General features: G+C 37.1%; 1 protein-coding gene across 4 annotated transcripts in view; it reads left to right on the top strand.

The window, feature by feature from the left end:
- Positions 1-27,288, top strand: part of LOC110377167 (tyrosine-protein kinase Fer) — a 44,767-nt gene that overhangs the window by 10,803 nt on the left and 6,676 nt on the right. The window contains exons 3-8 of one of the 4 annotated variants that reach the window (XM_049837225.2): positions 20,762-20,858; positions 21,734-21,935; positions 23,186-23,323; positions 25,607-25,864; positions 25,941-26,151; positions 26,313-26,495. In XM_049837225.2, the coding sequence (XP_049693182.1) occupies positions 20,762-20,858; positions 21,734-21,935; positions 23,186-23,323; positions 25,607-25,864; positions 25,941-26,151; positions 26,313-26,495 (1,089 nt within the window). Of the gene's footprint in view, positions 1-20,761; positions 20,859-21,733; positions 21,936-21,973; positions 22,127-23,185; positions 23,324-25,606; positions 25,865-25,940; positions 26,152-26,312; positions 26,496-26,673; positions 27,208-27,288 lie in introns of those variants that run through there. The other 3 variants (XM_049837226.2, XM_064037759.1, XM_049837227.2) reach the window with 3 other exon arrangements.

Here is a 27,288-nt window from a genome sequence, read left to right as displayed (position 1 = left end):
ACGCCGCCATTTTAATTTGGTCGAGAATAACCGTCTCGGTTCAGTTTTAGTTTCGCGAGAAGCGGCTGCTCGTTAGACGATCACTGGGACCTGTTATTTGCTTCGCCGACAATCGCATCCGACTATTGGTAACTCTAGAACGCCTCTTTCATCTTGCGTGAAATTGCCTTTTGATCGTCGTTTTTATTTTTAACTTGTTTTGTGTCCGAATGAATATATTATTTGGACAAAAAGTTGATAGCTTTAGATTTGAGATCGATTCAGTTCTGGATTAGATTTAATTCAGACAATTCGTTTAGCAATGAGGTCTAATAAAGTTTACCTGTCACTCCCGAGGCGTCAATATTCCTTAAGAATTTATTAGAGGTTAAATTCCTCTCTGGGGATAATGAATGATGTTATTATCCAAAGAGGCTCTTAGAGGCTAGGCTCGCTAATTGTATAGAGGCAGTGCTTGCGCGGTTATTGATTATATCCGAGCTCATTAGGCGCAAGTCAATAAGCACGTTGTTCTTGGCTGCGCGTCTGTTCCACCATTTATTATCTGGCTGCAGAACGCATCAATTACGGATATTAATTCGAGATGCAGAGCAGAAATAGATCAAACTCATGCGCATCTGATGTATGCAATCACGGTTGCATCTGTTTGATTCGTTTAATTGTATTTTGATTTCGTATGGCGTTTGTTATGCGTGTTTTGTTTGCTATCATGATGACGTCATGTCTAAACATTGCACATAATATTATTGTAATTGTTACATCAATGAGTGATGAATTTAAAGATCCATTGTTATAATAATAGTCTCGTGTTTTGATTATTTTCAAATCATTCGATTGTTGTTGTATCAACATATTTAGTTAAAGGAAAGTAATTAAAGATGAGTCAGGAATAATAACTGCATATTCTCAAAGCTCCGACCCTATAATCATCCACATGTGACTAAAATAGTTAAGAATGCTGACGACGACGGGAACAAATGACAATAGGTCATTAGAGTTATGATACTAGAAATATTTGGCGATGGTGTTGCTCTACATTCGAAGAACATTAATCTACTTAACCAGTAATAAAGGCTATACGTTACGTTATCGCAAAACAAAGTCGTTACGTTTGGTGTTGCGTCACCTCTTCTAATACATGACCGGTCGCTTTGATCATGCGTAGCGAAATCCAATTGGCGAAATATTATAAAAACCTTGATTTATCTTTATCTGCGTGAATTTTCTGTTCAAAGCCACCACGTAGTTTAGTGGACTTCTAATGCAATAATCGTTTCCTAGTTTTATTGGCTGTTGTTGCTAATTTTGCGCAAGGAAAATCAAATGAGGTGTCCCAAACAACGGTTGGACTAATAACCGTGCGAATGCAATAAAATGGCGGTTTAGCGTTTAGGTAACAAAGTCCGTGCTTTCAATCGACATTCGGCTGGCTCTCGGCCGAGTCGCAGAGTCGCGCTTCTTGGAATTAAATGTCGCACCGCTCCAAATAGTTCGTTGCACTGTCCTCGCATCCAGCCATGGTGACCTTACTCGAAACCAGACCACGTGGCTCATTTGGTATCACAGATATTATTAAACTTATAACCGCGTCCTAGATTGCACTCACTTCCTCTTCATAGAATTCTGCGATTCATTCTACTGACCTATTGCAAATATCAATTTCGTATTATGTCCTGTGCCAATTATTGCAGTGGGTTGCTTTATTTATAATCATATCAATTACAATCTTGTTGTCAGTGCAACTTGCTGGAAGTCTATATTTATAGCGTGCAGTTACTGAAGCAGGTAATTCAATTTTTCTCGCTCCAATGAAGTTTTAATTCACATTGCAATTAGGCGTTGGTCCAAAATTATTCTTTGTTCAGATTATTTCTGAGATTGAAGTAATTCCTGCCGTTACACAATATGACGTGCAGATTGCTTTAAATGGCGTGTCTCGACTTGATAGCATCTAAATTGCAAATGTAACAAGAGCTAAAAAGAGGCTCGCTTGATTGATTTTCCGAGTAATAAGATAAAATGAAAAAAAAAGATTTATGTAACAAGCAACAATCACATACATGAATAATAATAAAATACATGTTAAATATTTACAAATATCTACGGATTTTTAGGTAGACGACATCATCATATCAAACACAATAATCAGGAAGATCAGGAGAAATCTTCTATAGCCTTGTATTCTGCATTCTTGACACTACTTGAGCTTTACTGTCAATTGTAATTATAAAGATAAATACCACGTTCACCTTTGTTAGTGGGTAATTACTTCATAGTCATTGTGCAATCTGACCCGGGTACCAGTGGCTGTGCTGTCATAGTCACAAGTAACTCGCAGTCATGTGCCGACGCCCGGTTTGTATTCAATATCTGATGATTAGTGTCATGGGTGACAACTAGACATGTAAAAGTAGCCCAAATGGACTGAGGAATTGGTGTCACTCATGTTGTGATGAGGTTACTTGTTGTCCAGCAAGTTTGTTACACAAAGGAGTGTTTAGGCATTGCAAGAAACTGATTTCATCAAGTTAAGCGTTGGTTTCTTCATTTTCTGAATCTCCCGGAGATTTATAGGTCCTTAGGTAGTCAAACTATCAACGTTCATGTCAATCTGCAAGTATACTTTCCACATCTTCTGTATTCGACTCTTCTCCAAAACTAAAACGCGTTCACTTTTAAGTCCCAAATTCATATGAACCTCATGTAAAACTTTTGTATCAAAGTTACCTAGTTTCCTACCGTATAATTAGGTAAGTGGCAACAACCGTAACAAATGACGTAATATAACAAAGCTGTTGTGAATTTTTGCTTTCGTTCAGAGTTAAATATGATATAATAAAAGTGCCCGAATGGGTTGCGCCAAAGTGCCGTGAGAATACGAATTTCAATTAGTTTGTACATTTTCATTAGGTTAGTAACATGTTATACAATTTTATTAAGATCAAACTGTTTTTGATGATACAGGAAAAAGGTTTAGTAGGTTTTCAGATTGTATTCGTAATCGTAACTTGCTCCTTAAGTAGGCATTCGTAGGTCCATAAAAATACCGTTACTTTACCGTATCTAGTGAAAACATGAACAAATTGTACATCTATGAAAATGTGTTAAATCCAGTGATTACTGCATTTAATAAATACCAGCCTGACGTCAATTTAGAGTTCAAGTAAAAGGTCAATTGCCAATTTCCTTTGAGATTGTCAGTGGCTAATTGCTTATTGAGGAGATCTATGCTCTGGCCCACAATTTGAATAGTTTGGAGCCAAGATGTACATATTATGTACCTACTGGTAGTCTGGAAAATCAAGACTAAAATAATCGACCATATACATCTCTCAGAATGGATTACCCCAAAATCATCCAGTGTTTTATTTTTAAGCTAATTTACTTCGGAGAATTGGTTTTTGTATGAGTTTTCCTGCACGTGAGGAGTTTCTTCTTAGATCAAGAGTGTTTATTGTTATTTTGCGGGCTTGTTATTTTTAGCAATTGCTTCGAGTATAGGATCCGAGTTCGGAAAGTCTACTTCATCTGAAGATGCTTTTGGATGTAAAATCTTACCACATCTGATTATATGTGATTAATTTATGTGCTTAGATCCCCAGATCTAGATTCCTTTTGTATTCTAATCATTATTTACAAACGAATTAACCTTCCCACAGTGAAAAAAGTTTAACACTGAACCATTTTCTGTTGTTAACATAAAATTAGTTATTAGTCAGGCGCGTTTAACAATTTATTTATATTTTATGGCATTTCACACGACGGCACCGACACCACAATAAGCTCCCACCGTAAAATGGTAGACATCACTCGTTCAGGTACCTAACTCGAACTCGACTAAAAAACAAAATTGACAGCCAACGTCCAACGTAATATATTAATGAAAAGATGGGATAGAAAAAAGATATTAGAATTCGAATTTTAAAAGGCGGCGCGTTCAAGCATCTGTGCTAGAGTTTATTTTGTTTGAGTGTTCAAAAAAGAAAACAAAAGTGTGGACGTTCTTTTCTCCTATTTTGCCTCTGACCTCGGCTCTTATTGACAATGGCTGCCAGAATGAAATATGGCGCGCCTCTAACGAAAAAGAGATTAGGTGGACGATATTATTTCTTGTCTATTGTAGAGTATCGGTGCGGCGCGGCACTGTTTGCCGTTTCAAATGCATTTCACCGTGTTATTTTTTAATCACCTGTTAAGCTGTGACGAAGGTTATATTTTCTTAGGATATCAGGGCATCCATCATATTATCATTAGCATAACAAATAAACTTGATTTACAAGGATAAATTAGTTGATTTGCATCTGGAAGAAATAAACGATACGACATAGAACAGTGAAATAACAAAAAAAAACTGTTCTCCCAGTATTTTGTAGCATGAGCTAGAAGCATTAAAGCATAAAATAACGCCTATCTCTAATTGAATAGTAGCAAGTGATCCAAATCAGCGCATAAATATCAGGATGCGTTGGCGCCTGGGTTAGTTGACCAGTAACACATGTGCGGAGGGCGGGAGGGGAGTCTGGAGGGCCTGTAATGAAGCGGCGCGTGTGGCAGAGGGCAGACACAATAGCCGCCGCCGCCGCCGACGCGCCGAGCCTTCTCAGAACCGGTCCGAGGGCAGCGCTCCGCCGAATTTCGCGTCGACCACCCATCGCCCGCTCCGTCCTGGGCGATACTTATCGCGCCTGTATTTATGACTAGAAACACCATTACAGATACAGTCCCCAGGCGAAGAAATCGCAACTCGAGACCACCCGTTGTAGTTTCTGCTGCCAGTGAAATAAATCGCTCTGCGGTTTCTGCCCGCGCTTGCCGTTTGACTTATGCTTGGTAACAGCCACACTGTAGTCATAAATTCTCTGATTGAAGGACACCCGTCTCATTCTTGAGCAGCCTGTTAACACTTCGGTATACAAATTTTTTGAATCACTTTCAATAAGCAACCCTGGAGCCTTGCTTAGTGTGGAAGGAGAGGGAAAACTGCACCGCTAGATTAGACGCAAGGTGCGAGTGAGATGGAAGCCTGCACCGCTAGTCAGTGCAACGATCTCGCCTACTTAACGTCTACTCTACTCAACGATAGTGTTGTCGTTACTGTCAATCTTGGAATCATCGATGCATTGTCAGATGAATCAGAGCTTGTATGCCATTGTAACGGATATTCCGTACTGAGTTATAAACCCACACGCTGGCACACATCGCCTTCGGGCTTCAGATTAGTTGCTGGTTCTGTGTCTCTAACTTGATTTATTTTCAACGTGTGAATGTATTTTATTAGGCGCAACCATCATTTCTCAAACGATTCCTTCATCCTTCACTTCAGTCGCTGACGCACTTTAACAGTAAGTTTAAAAAGTGAGTGACATTAGAGCGATCGTAAACGAACTTGTCTGTTGCCTTGTCGCGGCCACATTATAAATAGATGACGCATCTACCGAAATACTTATATTGGCAGAGAACGTTACATTAAATAATATAGATGTCTACTCCACGTGAATAGATGAATAAGAATATAAGAATTGTCTCTAATGAAGCAATCTTGTTTTAAGATTTATAGAGGCAACTGGAATAGATAGTATGAGATAGATGATATGTTGGTGCGGTAGTTTAGATTAATAATATTGCAATCGATAAATATGGATCGAGTGGTCCCATCCCTGAGGCGTACAGTTCATTGAGTAAACCTGTGTCCGGGGCTGCGCCGCGGGCGCGCACGAACTGCTCGTGTTGTTGTGTGCGTCTGTGTCAGCCACTTATTTGTTGTGAGCACTCGTAAGTTTAGAAGCTCGCCGGCGCCCGCGCCGCTCTCCGACGTGTTTCGTTAGCTTTAACAGTTGTTATTGTATATTTATTGTTGTTGTTCGTTTCTCTGGGAATTATGGGTCGGTCTTTTATATTATTACTGACTATCAAATATTTTTTAGATGATTTATTAATAACCATATTCATATTCATGTGTCGGGTAAAAGTAAGGATTCTTTCTTCTACGAATAATAGATACAAAGATAGAATTTCAGCTTTGCAACATAAACTTTTCGGAATGAGTTCTAACTGCATATTGAGTTCTTAAGAACATTTTCTATTACCTTCTTATTCTGCTATCAATGCAATGAAGTTAACTACTTCATTATCAACGATTGTATAAATCTAAACGAAAGCTTGTTTAATAAACATAGATTTCCGTGTTGACTCTGACATCGGTAGCACGAGCGAGGGAAAGTTAAACTTTCTGAATACTGATCGATTAAAAGTAAAAGTGCCTTCTATGTATTTGAGAACCTTAATTTGCGTAATAATATGTTATGCGAATTACGTGTAAGAACGTTATAATATGGTGTGAACTGAATCCAAAGTGTAGTTACACCATATTTGATGGTGAAAAGAATATAAAGCAGATACATAAAACCATGTCGCATTGCTCAATAAATACATAAAGGTGTGAAGAGACATGCATGTATGTATGCAATGCAGTCTGAAAGGTGGCATAGGAGGAAAAATGTGCGAAAAATTGCGCTGACAATTAACCAGAATTCTTTATCGGCAAAAATGAGGATCGGAAAGAGTCAGATGTAAAATGGTCCGTACACAAAACGATACGAAAAAGTGATGACTCGTTTGATGAGAATGATAAGGCGATGATAATTATGTTACGTCTCGATTCAGAATCGAGATAATATTGAGTAACTGACTAGTTTTGATTTCTTGCAACGTACATACATGATGAATGACTTCCGGATGCTAAAAAAGGAATTCTGGGCCACAGTGAACATTTTGGACTTCTCATTCATTTATGATAGGAACGCTGTTATTAAACCATTGAGAATCGATTATCGATAAAAAAAGGCAGTCAAATCTTTCCCTAAACGTATAATTAGCTTGTAGAAGTAAGTATCGTTTTAATGTTACAATGTTCGCAAATGTCAAGAATCACTATAGTCTATGGAATTTCCGACACCTCGAGCCCTTTTAAGGTGCGTCGCTGCGACATTAGCCATGTATTGCGCTTAGTAACGTATAAGTAGTGGAAAGTTGTTGGCCCATCACCGGTCTCGGTATCGCTAGGTCTTATAAGTATATATGTTATGGACCATGTGATTAATTCGGGCATTATTTATAATGCCCGAGCATTATGAATAATGTCTAGCTTTATCGGGCCAAGTGATTAATAACTATCTTTACTTCATTATTTATCACATTGCACGGGCATTATTATATTGCTACATGATAGTTGGGCAATTTGATAATAAAGCTATATTTTATGCGGTGCGAGGGTGGCAGTTGTTCTAAATAAATAAATCCTGTTACTTGCTACATATTTTATGATCATTATTTTAAATTATATGTTCTATTTTAATGGGAAATTATAAGTCTAGCCACAAAATTATTAATTGGACAATTGTCATCTAATTTACTAACTCGCCCTCGTTTTTCTTGATCTCATTTTTCTTGGCTCGTTTTTTTTTATGGTAGAATTTAATTTGGATTCAAAACATTGTATTAAAAACTGAACTTAGTGACGAAAGCGAATCGCTGCAAAACCGACTCCACGTAGTCTTGTCTGCCCTACCCCTAGAGTGCAATTCAAAATCGCGTAGGCACGGAGGGGCGAGGCGGCCTGCGAGGTGAGGCGCAGGTAGTTTTAACGCTCGCCGACGCGGCTGAGGCTGGCCGGCTGAGCCGGCCAGCAAGCCGAAGCTGCGGTGGTGAGCGTGAAAACCATCTGCAACGATAAGCTCGCATGGGACCGCCGGAGCCCCGCAGCGCCGGAGCCGTGACAGAAGCCATGCAGCAAGCATGTTGCATGCTTACTTCTATGCTCTGTCAATTGATATGGGATGTGTTATTACCTATATTTAGTTTATTTTAAGTTAAATGTCAATAACAATAAAAAAAAATGAAATTAAATATGTTTGTATTACTTTGCCCAAAAGGTCACGGGCAATATGTATAGTGCCCGGTCAATTTGATTGTTTGAATAATTATTATCAAATTGCACTCTCATATTGGGCATTATTCATAATGACCGGGCATTATGTATACTGCCTAATTTATCACTTGGTCCATAACATATATATTTGATGAGGAAAATCATGTCTGGAAACTAAAACTCAATTGATTACTTTGCTACTTTCGAATTTCAAATAACCTGTTAAAAATTTAATTATGTTTCTGAAATTAAGAATTTGACGAGTAGGTCAATCGATTTCGTTTTCGGTTAAAATTCGACCTGAAAGATGCAGCAAAGTTTGCACAAGTGTATCGGAGTACAACGAACAAAGTCCCTGTTCGACGCTACGTTTTCTACAACAACTAGGTAGTTTAGCTGGCGCAACATCGTCATCATACTTTAATACAATTCCACCATCTTACAAAGAGCCGCCGTAAAATCCAAAATTACCATTTATTGCTTCATTATTGCTCTGTAGAGGGAAGCGGGGAGGTTCTGCTTACATTGGATGCCGATAACAACACGCAGTTTGTATAGCTGTGCAAATAGAGTCGGTTTGGTAGCAACACGCGCGATACCAAGAACTTTCTCGTTTACTTACCGTTGTACTTAAATTATATTTATCTTTGTTATTTCTATTAAGTCACCTACGGATGTGAACTCTGATAATGTTGTTTGCTTGCACCTCTTCGTTGAAGTATTATTTTTTAACGTTTACATTGATTGTCAAACACGATAATGTCGGCTAGTGACCAAAGAACTTTAGAATTACTGCGTTGTTGTGTGTATCTACATAAAGTAATATTAGTAACGATTCAAATATGTAAGTCGAGGAGGTCAACAGAATTGTGGGCGATATACATTTGGATATACATGCTAAAATACTGCGTAGTATTGTCAGGCCACCCATGTCAAAAACAAAGGGTTCAGTGGCTTAGCAGTATTAGTTATCATGGACGTGCAGGCACGTAGGTACAGTCAACGTCCTCACTATATTGTTTACAGTATATGACAAAGATAAATCGCCACTATAGAGGAAAAAAGCATTCCAGTCAGGTTCTATAATAGGTGTTTACTTTGAGCTATGATAATCTGATGATGGAACGTGTTCAGGGGCTACTTCTCTTTTGCCTTTAACTGGGTGGGATTTTAACTTTTGAAACTTTAATAGTGACTACTGCTTTTACAAATCCTAATAATTATGGACACATTATGAACCTACTTATTTTGCTTCTGAACATAAGATTTTAAGTCCTGAAGTTCTGTCTATATATTGAAGATTGAAAATCGTATGGCATAAGGATCAATTTCCAAAAACTTCCCGTTTTAAAAATCAAGATGGTGTCTGTTTTTGCAGAATTATAAAATCAAGGCATTTCCTGAATAACATTTACTTCGTCGCTCTCCCTTCACAGTCATAATCTGCGTAATATTTTTAATTATGCCTATAAACACGACAACTGTTGACGTAAATCATAAAATGACACCGTTACATGTTTTATTTTAGAAACGTTTTCTACATAATTTTATATTCATTGCGTGATATTGATGAATATAGATATTTATGTACTTATACGATACCTTCCTGTTTTCATATTTCATAAGGGTATAATTTAGGCGGTCACCAAAAATATTTTTAAGACTCTAGGCTGAGGCACCAAATAAAATAAACAACTCCAAAAAAAATAAATTGACTTTATTAAAAGGGCACTAAAGTATATAATATTATGATCCAAAAAAAATAAAATAACATCAGAAAAATCGCAAATCTCGCACACATATTATTTTTGGTTCCCAAAATGGATTAATGGTCACCAAATTCTATCCAACTAAAATATTAATATTACTACCAAAAATCAAAGTTAGTGACGAAAACGAATCGCTGCAAAACCGACTCCGCTTAGTCTTGTCTGCCCTACCCCTAGAGTGCAATTCAAAACCGCGTAGGCGCGGAGGGGCGAGGCGGCCTGCGAGCTGAGGCGCAGGTAGTTTTAAGGCTCGCCGCTGCGGCTGAGGCTGGCCGGCGGAGCCGGCCAGCAAGCCGAAGCTGCGGTGGTGAGCATGAAAACCATCTGCGACGATAAGCTCGCATGGGACCGCCGGAGCCCCGCAGCGCCGGAGCCGTGACAGAAGCCATGCTTGCTGCATGTTGCGTGCTTACATTTTAAACGCACTGAGTTACACACAAATTCATATAACAATAAATAAGCGACGTAAGTTTGGGAACCCTAGTATATTAATTGGTATTTAGGAAATATTCTAGCGATCGTTAGCTTTTTTAGTCTAACAAAAATTACCAAATTAGGAGTCATGGTATTACATAATTGGTAACATCTAAGTAGTGACAATATATAATATTTGGTATAAGTGTATTCTAAAGGCGTCCATAAATTTTTTTAGTAGTCAATAATAAGAAAAAATGGTTTTATCTAATAATATTTTTGGAAACGTTGTTTGGTGACCATTTATCCATTTTGGTAACCGTTTAGAATTTTTTTGGTAGTAAAATAGGTACTTTTTTGGGTGGTGTTTAAACATAAGCCATTTCATAATAAGTAGATTTAGCCAAATACGATTAGACGGCTTTTTTTGCTAATGGTGAATGATGTTCGTAGTCCATCTAAATTGATGTTATTTGATATGTTTCATCATCCTCATCCTCCGAGCCTTATTCCCAACTTTGTTTTGGTCGGCTTCCAGTCTAACAGTTTATTGTTCTGCAAAGATCTAAGATCAATTTTTCTTCAGCTCTAGAACTATCGAGTTAACTCAGTACCTTATTCTCATATTAAGTAACAGTTTTACATCTTTGAGAACATAATCCATTTAAGTTTTAAGCTCAGCGTTAAAAGAAAGAGCATCATCCCTACAGCTTTGCAAACCAAAGCACAAATTAAAACTATTAAATCATTGAAATAAAGCCAAACATTCCTGGCTAAACAATAATTGTGAAGGTTTTTTGCATCAATAAATTGGCACCTAAGTATAGCTTGGTTAGGCTTGGTGTAACTAATTGGTGCGAGAAGAGTGGAGTCGTGGGAACTCGCCCGCGGCAATCTGGCTGCTTCATTGAACCTGCCCATGAATAAAGCTATTGTTGCTATGCAATTTATCTGGTTATCAGCTAATTTGAGCTTTGGTTGTTCATTAAAACTGGTTCGGAATCCATTGATTTGTTGGTTAATGAGTTTTCTAGAACAGTCAAAACTTATAAATTCCATGTCGATGAAGATGGTAGAAATAAAAATCTAAATAGTAAAGGAAAGGTTATTTTCATTCAAGTCTTCGTAATCTCAGATCTTTCCTCAAAGCCCTCATTGGTGACGTAAGTATGTGCGTACCTTCCACGCAAGACACGCGTGCTTAGGTTCAGAATCTTCCGATTGTACTCATTTCCAACGTTCGTATTGATTTTCCTTCAAATGTAACTGTTATAAAGTCCTGTTTAGTATGGAGAAAATCTCCAATGAATGGTCCTATTTATAACATGAGAGACGGATGAAAATATTGTTTTTCCTGCAGCTTTCAAGTAGGAAATATTTGGAATAACGACCACAATTTCTAATAATATAGGAAAACGTGAGGAAAGCATTGCTGACTCCCAGTTTGCTCAGACATTACCTATGTTTCGATCTCTCTATTGCCAGCAGATGATATATCTTAGATTAAAGTACCTAAGTAGTTACGATAAATATCTTGTTCAAATACATATAAATAACATGAAAGCTGGACTTCCTAGGAAAGCAATCTCGTATGTTTGTGGTGTTGTACATTACTTTCCAGTTTCCTATCAGTTTATCGATGGCACGTATCTAATGATTGTAAAGCAAATGAATTTTAATAGATCTATGTACGATATCTTATCGTCCATGTAGATTGTGGATCTATCTTCCTATCTAGTCTGTGATTCACAGCGTTATCAGTTTACAAAATTACAATACTACCGTAATTTCCGATTTAACACTTCAATGTCGTGTCTTAAAATATAAAACCCGGTATTTAAATAATTATGCCAACCCAAATTACAAATAGAGTCTGTCGTCATAAATCAACATGTTGTAACCTCGGTATTGACAGGGTTTGGGCCAATGTGGAGCATATCTCACGGCTGTGCGTCGCTGCGCGTGCGCCTCACACGTGCAGGGCGCGGGCGACCAGCTGACTAGAGAAAGCCGCCTCGCTTGCCACACCCAGCTGCAAGTTTTCCGCTTGTTCTATAGATACGATGTTTTTGTGCATTGTGAAACTACGAACCTATGATGCATTAGGATTTCCTTTGGTCTTTGGAGTCGTCTTTTAGTATTCACAATCGAATTAAAACCAAATAAGACACTTCGCAACAATAAGACATGAACTCAAAGTATGCGTGCATACAGCACGAACACATTACTATTCAGTAATAGATTATAATGCCTGTTCATTTGCTTTATAGACTAGTAAACACCCTGTCTCCTGGGTCCTGTTCGCATATGGAACGAGCTTGGAATTTTAAATGCGGTGTCGTCACCAGCCCTGAGGTCATTCCCGGGCGTATCCCTTCACTTACTATGTGCAACAGTGCCCAACAACTGCATTCGAAATTACCAGAGACAGCAGATGACTCATAGTTAATGCTTGATTAAAAAGTTGGAGTAAGACACGTTTTGAAACATCAATCAACATTCTTCGTATCAAAGTCATCTTGCTTTTTCCCTGAAAATTATTTTGACTGAGGAAAACCTTCCATTTGATTTATCCTCGCTAATAAATAGGAAGGCAAAGATGAATATTAATAAAAAGTAATCGTTATTAATATTTTTACTACCGTAAAACGCCCAGAATCAGCAGGTTCTACAATCCAAAAGCTAGTTTGGACTGACTCACCTGTCTTCAAGGAATCGCTAATCGATAGATAGGACGTTCTCAGTGACTCAGGCACTCAACGTGTTTGTTGGGTGAATTTCAACAGGTCCAATAAAATCTTCATTTCCGTGGATTTTTTATACTTTAACTTTAGAACAAGAAAAAATAGTGTTTACTAAAGTTTTTGATAAGATATGTATTCTTACTTAATATCTAGTAGATAGCTTAAAAAACTAACGAGATATACAAGACTAAAATTTTCATGCCACGGCGGTGAAACTTGCATGCACGGCAATGAAACATGCGTCCATGGCAATGAAAACTATTCCTGCAGCCATCGTTTTGACATATCTTTCTCTTTCTTTTCTTAAATACTCCTCTAGTAAAACAACCTAAGTGAACCTGAACCTGAAGTGGTGTGTGTGTAAGTTTATCATTTTGTGAGATGAACGTGGAAATATCTTTTTGTAGTTGACTATATAGTACAAATTGTTTTTTTTCTTAATCATGCCGTGGCGATGAAAACATAAGTCACGGTAATGAAACATGCGGCCACGGCAATGAAACAAAATTGTTTTACAAGGCATGGCAATGAAAATTTTTCATTGCTGTGTATTTTTTCATTTCCATAGCAAATTTTGACCACGGAAACCACGGCAATGAGAGCACGGCAATGAATATCAAGGCAAAACATCAAAAACTAAAATCTGTTAATAATTCACAGTAATTAACACGTCACAAATAAACATAAGATAGATGGCATTGTACCGAATGATCAATTAAGAGGACAAACTTATTCAAACAGAAGTAAGACCTATCCACGGCGATGAAAGAAAAAATGTCCAGTGTTAAAAAAATTGCATACTTGCATTTATGGCGCGAAAACGCAGGCACGTGGACACGTCATTCCACGTCGAACACTTGACGTCCACTAATATGCAACATTTAGCGCACAGCGGGAGGGACGCAAACCGTTAGAAAAGCAATATTCTCAAATATGTTTAGGACACGGCGATGAATGGTAGTTCTGGGACAAACTATTTTTTATTTACCATTTGTTGTATTGTTTAAATATTTGAACAAATGTAGTCCCTAACAATACTTTAACTATTCACGAATCAAATAAAAGTAGGTTTTAATATAAATAACTAATACATTTTTATCAATAAGGTCTAGTACACATCAAGGTGACGTGTGGACAAACACGGCAATGAAAGATTTTGAGGTTTAATTTTTTTTTTTGGAGAACCCATTAATCCTATTAACAAAATATTTAGTGCTACACATAGATTACTATTTCACCTACTTAGAAAAAAATATTAGAATATTATAACAATGATTTTTAGTACCGATTTCATCGATGCCACGCATTTTTTGGTCCCGGGAAATTCACCCTGTTATCAAATATTGAAATCGAACTTTATGCGTTGTAAAATAGCATGTTATAAATCTTTTGCATGTGTCATGTCACAATTAAATAAAAAGCTTTGTCGGGGTGAGTGAACAATGGTAAAACATGGAATGATGGAAGTCATGTTCACGGAATAGCCATCACTGCGCGCAGTAGACAATATAATGTGAAATGAATTGTTTCCCTCTCATACGGTGACCGCAAACATTTATCGTTCAGTGGTTTAAGCCAGTTTTGTTGTCAAAGTGGTATTTTTGATTTTTTCGTTCTTTTTTCTGCGGTCCGAGTTTTTCACTTTTGTTTCAAGGTTGATGATACACTTGCTAGACCTAAGCTGTATCAAACCTATGTTAAAATATTGTCATCACCTAACCTACTTGATTTGAAAAATCAGAAACCTAACATCTTTAACGTATACGTTAGTGCCTACATGGATGATTTCTTTATTTGTTGGTTCGTATCTGTTAAGGGATTAACATTTTTTACAGAGATTTTTTCCGACTGCTATTGTTTATAAATAATGAGGTTTTCATGCGACCTACCGCCGACCTCACATTTGTTCGAAACGAAGTGATAAAATTTATAAAATCCAATCATTTGAATATAAATAGCTTTGTCTAGTTTATTTGTTTGGACATGGTGATTATATTATAAAATGTTATGTAAATATGTTGTGAAGGAGGCGCCGCCAGTAATGGGCACTCCTATTTTCCCAGGAGTGTCGGTAAAGGCGAAGATTGTAGATAAAATCAAATAGTTGGGTGGGACATGTTATATCGACTACTAGCAAATACATATGTACCTTTATAATAAGATGAGGATTTACTCAGAATGAAGCAAACTGAACCATCCCGAGAAGATGATAAAAGATGCCACATAATAATTGTTTAGGATAAACGTGGTGCCGAATTTTGAATATAAAAACAAAATAACATTACTTCCCATTTTTATTTGCTTAAACTGAATTATTGTAAAGTCCCTAGTTCCTCATAAACTGACGTAAAACGACCAGCATGTTTTATCGTTTCCACGAAAAACGCTTTCTCTACCGTCAGCGGTATTGCTCAAAGAATCTTGGTTAATGTCATTACAGCCTGCTATTGGCAGTAGGTTTTGTAACGTCTTAATTTTAAACTTTTCTCTTCCACGGTTTGTGTAGTAACAATCTTTAAAATACTGTTTTACGAAATTGCTGCCTGGTTTTATTTTATCTCTGATTTGTTTCCACTTCTAAATTTGTTCTTTACTAGACTTTTTTCAAGTGATGTAATTTTTTGTCTTCGGTTCCTTCGAGCCCTTACGGTTCACACTTCCGAACTGCTTGAGGACCACTTGAAGATCAAAAAACTTTTGTCACATGTTCACGTCCGCTTTCTAACACCTTAGTATTGACAACTTGTTGCTATTGCTAAACAAGGAAAAGCTTTTCCGAGTAATTTAATGGCTAGCTTGACGAATATGGCAAATATTTCTCTAGAACTACTTTTATTTACAAAAAATCATTAGTACAGGTACTTATTTGGCGCAGGTTAATGCACATATGTTCTCACGGGACCTGCTTTTGCTGACGCTTCTCGGAAGTCAAATACATAAAGGCATTCTTTGGTCTAATGCGCCGACGTTACCGACGTCGTTAATACCATAATTTGTCAATATGTACTTAGGGTTAATATTACTTTTTCTTCTTACTGATAGTCAGGAATCGCTGGTTAAAAAGAATGCATTTAAATCTTGAATCAATCTTGAATGTCTTTAATATGTAGATACAGGTAATAATATATAGGTACAATCACAAGATTTTTTTGTTAGCCTCGAATTCCATTAGTGGTGTATGACGTCAATTTGCCATTCAGTCGATTACCGTCGATGACGTGTGTCGATGGGCAACAATACAACCGAAGATATCCTCAAGTGGAGTCAAAGGCACGCGTGTGAGTGGCCGCATCTGACGAATGTGGGTCACAGACAATAGAGTTGCGTGTTTATGTTTATAAATATCTAGCACACATTCTTGCTAATGTCTCAGTAACAGGAGCTGAACGCGGTGTTCGGGATTCACTGGAAGCTAAATCCAGCCTGACCTAGTTTGTTGTTTCCGTTTCATTTGCAAATTGTGGGCATTACGTATCTGTTAATATAATTTAAGAAATAGTTCCAGAATGTATTGAGGTTTTTGCTGGCTGTACAATATCTCTGTTGCCGTATAAGGTAACTAAAGCTTTCTTATCAAGAAACGCGTTTAAGTGGTACTTACCCTTAGAACAATTGAGTGTAACCTTACACGAACAGTTAGCTAGCCCATTTACAAAATGTAAACCTGTAGATATATTTCTATCGTAAAAGTAAAAATATAGGCTTCTTATCTAACCAACATTCAGATAAAGCGAGGGTTTTACGTAGTGAGACACCGTTCTTAGAAACCGTTACCTTGTCTCCTTGCGTGCAGCGACATTGTTACTTTCTGCTTTTGTTCACGACACCTACTAACCGAACCACTTGTGTTACTTATAGTTCTCAAGCCTTACACAGTTTTTTTGTATTTGCACAATACTATATTGCAATTTATTGCATTGTTACTTTCTCTATACAATAATTCTATAGGCAGTTATTAACATCTACACTTATATTTGGACGATTTCACTTTTAATCTTCCATGGCATCTTATGTACATAAACCATTATGTTAAGTCATATTTTGCTTTTTATTGTAGTCCATGACTCAATTTAAAGCCATTCGATACACTTCGTGCTTTTAGCATTAGTGTTTACGCTGCTAATTGTCTTATTATGTTCATTAATAGGCAGATCATACCTACTATATTCACAATTTTTTACAGTTCTGTCGTTTATTTTGGCGATTAACGATTAGGCCATGGCTTTTGATTTACCTAATTAGTATTAATTCACGTATTTGTTTTTAGTTTTGAAAACCTTTGACTATCATGTCGTCTCATTACTGGTGTTGATTGTAAATCATGGCTAATTCAGTAAGCGTAGATATCGAAGTCAATGAACTGTATGCGTTGTTAGTGGTTTACCACAGGGCGCGTTGCTAGGACCTGCAATGTACGTGACTTTTCCTTTTTCTTCTATATTTACGTTAAATGTTATCCATGTAGACCTAACGCCTGTTTCCCGTTTAATTTCAGTGAGAAAGTTTAAACTCAAAAGTATTATTAACCATTTTGATAATTATGTAAGTAGAACTCGTCTGTTCTACTCCAGTCGTTACAACTTCTCAGAATATTACCAGTGTGATTTGAATGATAATGATATTATATCACATGGAGGTACCGGTACCGGTGGATGCTTTGTCAGCCTCCTTCAAGATTTGCTGTTCCAAAGAGCATTAACATGACAGTCATGTTGTGCGGATTACCGTATGCATTGTTCAATTTTAACGGTAATGCAAGTCACATACTCGGAATTTTCATAATGATGAACAGATTTTGAAGGTGTCCCGTATCAAGTGGGTTAGGAAGGTACACCTTCAAAATGAAAGTCACTTTCCTTTTCCTCATCAATTCAGGATTATTGGAAAATAAGGATAATAATGCATTAACTAACATTACATTTTATACTACTTAATACATTTGTTGTATTGACAGTTGTAATTTTGATAATCTGATCTTTGATAATCTTTTTTCTTATATGAAGTTTTGAGCTCAGTGAATGATGCTATAATTTCACGGCCTACCTTTATTTGCAAAGATCGAATCCATAATGATTGTAAAAATGTATTAGGATTGTGGGAACACTATCAAGATTATAGCTGCCAACTTTTTCCAGACGAAACCTGTCTGTTTGAGACGGTTTTTTTCGTTGATATGAGAGGCCACGATATGTTGCCGTTAGCTCTCAAAATATGCGCTCGCGACCGGATACTGTTATTTTGATTTATTTTTCTTACGCCAAACTAGAGTTTTATTAGCCAGCATATGCCCATAGAATATCGACCACATATTCTACTATTTCGTTATACGAATCTCGGTATTCGAATAGCCCTTCGCATAAAATTAGGGTCTTTATAGTTAACTGTTGAGCGTTGCTTGAAGAAGATTGATAGCAGTGTCAAAAATGTTTGCACGTTTGTTACCACTTTGTCTGTTTCTTTTGAATTTAATACGATTTTAATTGAATCCGAAATTAATTTTCCTTTTATTTGAACCTCAAGGCGATGATGGCTATGATTCATCTAATGATGATTTGATGTGTTATGATTGTGATTTGTTCTAATGTTATTAATTTACAACGTTCATGCTAAACTTAGGTAGTAATGCTGCTGGTCGAATCAATTTAAGGAATGAATGTGACAGATAGGCAACATCAGATCAAATCTAAGCGATTGTTTAAAGACCACAACATCTAATAAACAAAACAAACAATAAGTGTAAACATATGTAGAAGCAAGGCAAGCTCGGTTGTGTTATGCCAAATATTTCCGGGCGGGCGACCGACACTGACGTAAGCTGGCACCCAAACATCGTCAAGCCGATGTTTATGATTAGGTAGATTATTGGTAACTAATGGCCATGTGATTGTTTGTGAAACTGTTTTACGAGATCACTTTAGGGGAGCTCTAAGTTTCTAAGTAAACTTGTAGTATTGCACAGCGAAAACTCGAAGTTATTTGAATTGTTTCGTTGGATTTTTCATCTTGATTCGGTTATCAGGATTTCTTCCATGTCTTCTAAAGACAGTCTCATTTGGTAACTTTACACGATTACAATTAACAAATAGGTACTATTCTTAAAAATGTACCCACTGATTCAGAAACAAATTCTTGAATTCAACATTTTCATTGGATCATTTATAATATACATTTTTAAAACAAACTCGAACTGTTTATGTTGAAATAGCATTGTTTGCGCTTGTTCTCCTTTGTTTTGTGATTGATATTGTTTAGAAGCACCATCGGCGATTACTGTTAGTTGTTCATCTTCAAGATCCGTTGAATCGTGATCAGCTAATGTGATACGGATATCGAAAGCATTATCATAATTCACTTGTAATCCATACTGATGTATCTGTGATTTATTATACACCAATTGATTAGAAAGAATTTTATTTTCTTTTTGACTTTAACATGACTTGGCAACTGATTTTGCTGGCATTTTTATAGCGCTATCAATTTCAACTTCCTTTATAATTTTATTGAAACAAAACATGTGTCCTGTCTATTTTTGTCTGATACCTTATGTTAGTCATATTGGATTTACGAGTGTGGTATGTATCAATATTGATATCTTTGCAGACGTTGGATTATTGCCCATCTTGTGTGTGTTATCGTCGCCAATATTTGTTACCCAAATAATAGACAACAAAAAAAATAAACTTCAATGCTCATTGTTCCATTTCAGCAACAGTAGGCAGCCTTGCATAATACATGGCGTCATAATGCACAATACATATTTACATAAATGAATATGTAATACAAATCTTGCTGGAGGATGATATTTTTTACTCACCATATAAAGCAATTTTGATTAGCATTTAATTGTTAATAACTGTTGTAAAAAATTTGCCGATACGTACACGGCGCCGGCACCGTCTAATAGGCGAGGAACATTATTTAGTGTCATTAACTCTATATTTAATTAGCGCATATGCAGCGTGAACAGCCGTGAGAAAACTTTCGGATTTCAGCCATTACTGGAGTTTTCTTCTCAATTAAGAACGCTTATGGAAGCTTTAGTTCGATAACGATTGTTAATAAGGCCACGTTTATAAATGCCAATGTGTTTCTACGGGAAATTATTGTCGGATAAGGTTTGCAGTTACTGATAATTGCGTTCGTTTGTTATTTCTATAACTTCATTCTTTTACATAAAGCTCAACATTCGGTTGTTTAATTATTTCACCAGAAGATATTAGTCGAGGTTTAGGATATGGGTAAGCACTTGTAGTATTTATGTAGCACCTACTAAAATCTTGACAAATGGCTCGGTGATGAATGCTGTTACCAGCTAAACTCCAAGGCGTTAACACGAGGGCGCGATGAGAGAATAAATCTCGTTGTTAGCATGATTTGTTCGTCCCACACCTGCGCGCGCGCCTCTCGCGCTTCACTCATTTATTATTCAAGCCCATCTGTTTTCATTGGCGATTTATCGCTTTATTTAATAGTTCGATATAGATGTTCCGATAAATTCCACGTGGGAATATTTAGGCCTGTATCAAAACTTAAGAACTTGAAATGCAAAAACTGGTTCGCTTTTGGAAAACACAAATGGTTTCCTACGTAATTTTCCTGCTCAACAGGTTAGTCTTTTGTCTGCGTATACGCGTGTCCTTTTACAGATATCCAGACTGACTGGTTTATCAACGCTCGGTTTAAACACCTGGGCCTTGATTGTGAAATCCCGGAATACATAAGTTTTCTTTTTGGTTCGATGCAAAAATTATGGGATTAATCATTTTAAATGTTCATTTTCCTTGTCTGGTTGTTTTTATTGGGTCTGTTAATCCAAGTGGTTGAATGTCAAGTGTATAACTAAAGATAATTTAGTAAAGTTTTTTTTTTTTTAACCTTACATAATTATTATTTATCCTTGTCCACAGCTTTCTGAGGAGGTGTCGAGAAAACAGAGCGAGTACCAAAAGTGCCTCGAGTCCTACAAACAGATGAGGGCCAAGTTCGAGGAGAATTACCTTAAATGTAAGACTATCTAAATATATAAAACTCAAAGGTGACTGACTGACTGACTGACATAGTGATCTATCAACGCACAGCTGAAACCACTGGACGGATCGGGCTGAAATTTGGCATGCAGGTAGATGTTATGACGTAGGCATCCGCTAAGAAAGGATTTTGATCAATTCTACCCCCAAGGGGATAAAATAGGGGATGAAAGTTTGTATGAAACTTTGTCAATTTTAAACCGATCGGACTGAGACTTTGCATGCATAAAGCTACTATGGCGTAGGCAACCCTTAAGAAAGGATTTTGATAAATTCTATCCCTAAGGGGATAAAATAGGGGATGAAAGTTTGTATACATCTTCTTAGATTTTATGAAGAAGTCCTGATGACGAATCAGAATTTTATGATGACGTTCGCTTAAATACGATTTTGAGTAATTCAACCCCCATTCAACCCCCACGGGTGATAAAATAAGGGATGATGAAGGATGTAAAATGTATTAGTTTGAACCTATCAGTACGTAATGGAACGAACAAAATAATGTTTAGTTCTAAATGTTGAGAAGTTCTGCCTACCGCTATTAGATGGTCACATCCACAACACAACCTTGATCAGTGAATCTATGCGACTGCTAAGTGCTAATCCTAATTATACTGTCACGTGAAAGAATGCACCTACGGGATAAGTAGTATTTTGACTATTCTATATTGCCCACGCAGACGAAGTTGCGGGCAACAGCTAGTTTATACATATCTTAGATGTAATAATACATAGAATATTAAGCTTTTAGCACTCCTAGAATTTTTTTCAAACTCCCTTCTGAGGACTTTTATCAGGTCTTTGTGATTCTTGCAATCTTACTTCTCAACTTTTTCTAAATTAATTTTCCAGGTCCCACGAGTCGGGGCGGGCGCAAGCTGGACGAGACTCGGGACAAGTACGGCAAGGCCTGCAGACGGCTCCACAGGGCACACAACGAGTATGTGCTGTTGCTTGCCGAGGCTACGGAGTGCGAGAGAGCGTTGAGGACGGCTGCGTTACCGACGCTGTTGGACCAGCAGAGGAGGCAGGGAGAGGCTACTGCCACGTCTTGGTGAGTTGAGGAACTATGAGTTGTATTTGATGCAAGTACGGTAAGGCCTGCAGACGGCTCCACAGGGCACACAATGAGTATGTGCTGCTACTGGCCGAGGCTACAGAGTGCGAGAGAGCTTTGAGGATGGCTGCATTACCGACTCTGTTGGACCAGCAGAGGAGGCAGGGAGAGGCTACTGCCACGTCTTGGTAAGATCAGGAACTATTGAGGATTATAAATCTACATGTCCACTCCTAGGGCTAATTCGTTGAATTAAGTTACAAAGGGCAAAGTTTTGTCAATTTGATGCTTATGTAAGCAAATAAATAAACGTAAATAAATAGAAAAATGCCATTATTTTTACATCTCTGAAGGCTCTTTAACTGTAAAGAGTACCTAAACTTAAAGATAAATTAGGTACTGTTTAACTTAAAGATACTAGCGTTTAACTGTAAAGAGTTAGTAGATATAGAATTTAATTGTAAATTTAAGGCAATTTTGGGTGCAAATAAATAATAGTACAAAATAGAATAGAACAAACCAAACAAAATACATAATGTAAAATAATTATTCAGTAAAATGGTTATTGATTGATTGCTGATTTGATATTTACGATCGAAATCAATAGATAAGGATATTTTGAATAAATGTTCTGGCTGTAAAATTAGATAACAGGCATATAAACATAAAATTAATGACTTGATAACGTAACTACTGAAGTAGTTAAACAAAAAGCATACAAAGATAAGGTCGACATGCCTAATAGATTTTTCCTAAGATTTTAAAACCCACGAAAGTTAAAAGAAAAAGTTTCTCGGAATGCTAAATACTTAGGTACTAATAGCTATGTTTTTTTCTAAAGATTTGTGACAATTAAATGATCTTTACAAATAGTCAAAAGTCCTTATTTATAGACCACTGAATTATCCTCGTGTAATTTTTCAATTAGGTCGATACGGATATTATTTTCGTGACATAAAAACCAATGAAAGTAATATGTGCATCAGCCTATTAACACGCAATGGAATTTCCTAGCATGACTCTGGTATATAATACGGTAAGATATATAAAAGTATACAATTATGCTGTTATTGAATTGATCCTGTCTCACGATAATTATAAATTAAAACTTTCTTTAATAAAATATTTAAACAAAACTTTGCCGAACTGATAACCAATTTATTCTTTGACCAGTATGTATTTCACGCTCACTTAGAAATCCTTTCTGCAGATTTATTTTAATTACAATAATAAACTTTTGTGTACAGGAAAGGCGTGCTACTAGAAGTGGTGCAGAGGTCAGACTTCAGCACGGACAAGTTTAGGGAGATACAGACCAAAATCGAGACCACCATACAGAACCTGAGGCCGCAGGATGAATATAAGGAGTTCATTGAGAAATATAAGTAAGTCAGACAATATATTTTGATATCATTATTTATTTATTTATTTATTTAGTACACTATGGAGAACTTACAGCTAAACAAAAACAAAATAAAAAAGGAAGTCATAGTCGATAGAGAGCCAATTAAAAGTCCTCGCTTATAAAAGACCTATATACCTATATCCTAGGCTTTGACTGGTAACTGGGTTGAGGAGGTCAGATAGGCAGTCGCTCCTTGTAAAAACACTGGTACTCAGTAGCATAAGGTTAGACTGGAGGCCAACCTCAACATAGTTGGAAAAAGACTCGGGAGATGATGATATGCTAGGCTTTCATGATTGTCTTCTAAGATAAATGAAATATCTTCTAAAATAATTTTGATATTATGGGGATTGAATAATATGATCAAAGGGAAGATGATAATATATTATTATTGAGGAGCATGAAAGCCCTTCTTAGAGTATCTTTAGCAGCCCTTGCATGTCATTTGGAAGTAAATAGCAGAGTTCGGTTTTAAAAATAAAACACCTTCATACCAATTTCCGATTATTTGTAGGCAGTCATATTTGCAGTTATAAAACTTAAAATCGAGAACAAATCGATAGTCACGATTCACGATATTTGAATGAAGAATAAATTAATAGAAATAATTTCTCGTACAAGTTATTAAGATTTCGCAATTACATTGTGAATAGGTTTCTTTTATAACGCGAATCATTCTCGAATTTCAATCATCAGCTAACTGTAAATGTGCAACATCATGAATTATTATCGGAACAGTTCTTTTTTGCTTTAAAAGCAATAGAAAGTAAAATGATACCAACATAAGACTTGGCAGTAGCTATGTTTGTGCAAGATAAGCATAGATAGATTTAGAAGAAATAGTGGTGTAGATTTACTTGCCTAGTGTACCTACGTACATTGTATGTAGGCATTCCAATCTAATTCACTTGTACTAAAGTCATTTTATTATCAAAAGCTTGAAGTTCTTTAATTAAGAATTTATCAAAATCCATAACGATCAGTGAATATCATGATTATTAAATTAAGTATAAAAACTTGCAACTGCATCGCCTTATATAAGACGGCCTTGCTAATAAAAAATATCTGATAAAGCGCTATCGACTTTAAATAATTTAAATGACGAAATAAATAACACTTCACTCACGATTTTATGTCATGAATCAGTATTAAAACGAGTTTTTAATATCGATAAAGTAACTAATATAATTTTAGGAATTACTTCATGTGGATTTAGGGCTGATTTTTCAATCATCAGTTAACCTCTATCTGAGGAATAAATATGGCGGTTTGACATATTTTCCATACAAAAGCTGTCAAAACGTTAAAAATATTCCTCAGATAAAAGTTATCTGGCGATTGAAAAATCAGCCCTTAATGAAAAAAATAGGAAGTTACTTACCTAATGAAAATGGAGAGAGGTCGTCATTTTCTTTCAACGAAGTGGCTACTATTCCATGTACGGAATTTTAACTTGTGGAAATAACCCCGCTCCCAGTGTGTCCCAGTCACATAGGATTTCAATTTTACTGATAAACTCAGTAGGTGCTTTAAACTGATTTGCTTAAACCATCTTTGAACCCTGTATGAGATGCCAGAGTAGCCATTTAGATAAGTGTCCTTAAGCATAGCAAGAAGGTACCGTAGAACCAGAAGTTTCAAAACCTGTATTAGGTACTTTTTAAATTAAATTTATTCGACCTTAAATAATGTTAATTGATGACTAATAATAAGTAAAACTACATTCGAAACGTTGAAAAGTGATCGTTGTCAATGAGCGATGAGCCGAAGGTGAAGATATGAATCAGTGGTATTCAGGAACTGTGTGTTACTTTCAAAGGCTGTTTAAGGCCGTTTAAAAGCATGTTTTACTGTTTGTTTCGTTAATTGATGGCCGCTGCAGCAGTTTCGTGTCAGTCACAAGTATGGTGAATCAGAATACCTATATAGGAAATTATTTAATTAGATAAGCAACTGCATTTAACCAGTCGTTAGAATAAAATAAACAAAACGCTCTTGACGTCAATTCGGTTTCGAATATACATTGAATCCATTACAAATTATCCATGGTTGTTATTATTTGAATTTGTTTTCAATTAGGTGCTTACCTATTTAGATAGCTATTAAGATTCCTGAATACATCATGAGAATGTGGACTGATCTCTCGTGTGTTTTGGAATTTCCATTTAGGTACTGCACGTCATTTCAAAAACAGTTTGCCGACTTTCGTTTACGTACCTACAATTACAATGAAACATGGTAATAACCACAACCGTTTTTTCAGGTCACCCCCTTCAACACCTGTCACGTTCAACTTTGACGAGAGCCTTGTCGAAGACACGAGCGGGAAACTACAACCAAATCAGTTGACAGTAGACAATCTCACTGTGGAGTGGCTGAAAGAAAAACTGACTGAGTTGGAGAACACCCTGCAAGATAATAGGGAAAAGCAATCAGCGTTACAAGGCCCTGAGATCATAGGGAATGGTGTCTGCAAAAATAATAATACAGGACTGACTAATGGAGTAAATGGCATTGACAGGTAAGCTGAAGAAAATCTCAAAAGCAACGCAGCAATATTAGCCCCAACAGTATTTAAATCTTCTTCAATTTCTTAGGCATTCACCGCCACCCCTACCAGTGACGACTTCAGAGCCTATCAAACTCCTAGAGCTTCGTGTAGCAGAACGCAAATGTGCCAAACAAGCGGAGATGATCAGGTCGGCGCTGGCTGAACTCGGCTGTGAGGAGGCGCCAAGTGGTTGTCCCGATTTATCGGCTGAGACCGTTGGCGTTGATAGTCTGGATGGCAGTTCCCCTGATCACCAGGTAGGTTTCGTTGCATGTTTTGTTTTGAATTTACTTTGGTTAAGAAGTAAAGTTTATTTGAATTTTGCGATTTAAAAAGTTGCACATAGCCATGACGGATGCAAATGGCAGTATGGACTATAGATCTAGCGGCCTTGCTAAAAATGACGTTCAATTATCAGGATCGCTCCTCAATCGGGTCCAAAGCTTCGGCAGACGTTTTAAGATTACATCTGCACTCAATAATACCACCGAGACCGTTCTTCAAACTATTCACGAGGCCGTTCCGACGCAAGTCCGCTCCGTCGAGCCCCGCGCTGCCTCCCAAGACTTACAGAAGCAGCAGCGAAGGCCCTGCTGACTCGGTAATCGTACCTCAACGCAGACGGATCAAAGCCCTGAGACGCCGCTTGCGCAAACGTGTGGATATCTATGTGCATTGCCGAGTTCATAATAAAACGCTATTCAAAAAAAGGAGACAGAGCCGCGTAGTACTCGATAGTTGTTCTAACAGTGTGGTGAGTGCCACTAACCGAGACATCCCTCACCCACGCATGGCATGGAGTTAGTACGATGCATGAAGCTTTCGTCTTCCACGACGCCACTGGAGCGGCACGATTAATTCGTTATGAAACGAGCGTTAGGAAAAACGTGTCAGTGCTAATTTTAGCGCAAACACTTCACGTCACCGTGCACCGCACGAACTTCTGTCGGGAATGATATTTCAAATAAAATGAAAATAGCACAGGCTCTGCTTAAAACTCAGTTTCAAAATCAAGGTGAAGCCGCTTACGACGTTCCAGAAATGTATCGTTGTTTACGCGTAGACTGTGTACGTTTCAGTCGTGAGGTTTACGTCAAGTTCATCCTGTTTCTGGTATCGTTCGCCTCATGTGGTGAAATAAAAGAGATAATAAAGTAGTGTCGGTGTGTTTAGCGGTGTTGTGAAGCTAATGAGGTTGAGTAATGGATCCGTTTGCGATGTACATCACGCACAGCGAACTGCCTCCACCGGTCGTGGTGCCGCGGAGGAAGAAACGTCTCAAGCAGCTGCAACTTGAACTTGAGAGCGAGAACGTACGTTAACATTGTTGTCGCTTTAATTGTTACGTTTTGTCGTGTGATTTTAAGCATTATGTAATTAAGTAGGTGAGTGCA

The sequence above is a fragment of the Helicoverpa armigera genome, chromosome 14, assembly GCF_030705265.1.
Source record: "Helicoverpa armigera isolate CAAS_96S chromosome 14, ASM3070526v1, whole genome shotgun sequence".
NCBI lineage: Eukaryota > Metazoa > Arthropoda > Insecta > Lepidoptera > Noctuidae > Helicoverpa > Helicoverpa armigera.
The sequence above is the reverse complement of the archived record's forward strand: the minus strand, read 5'-3'. Positions and strand labels throughout refer to the sequence as shown.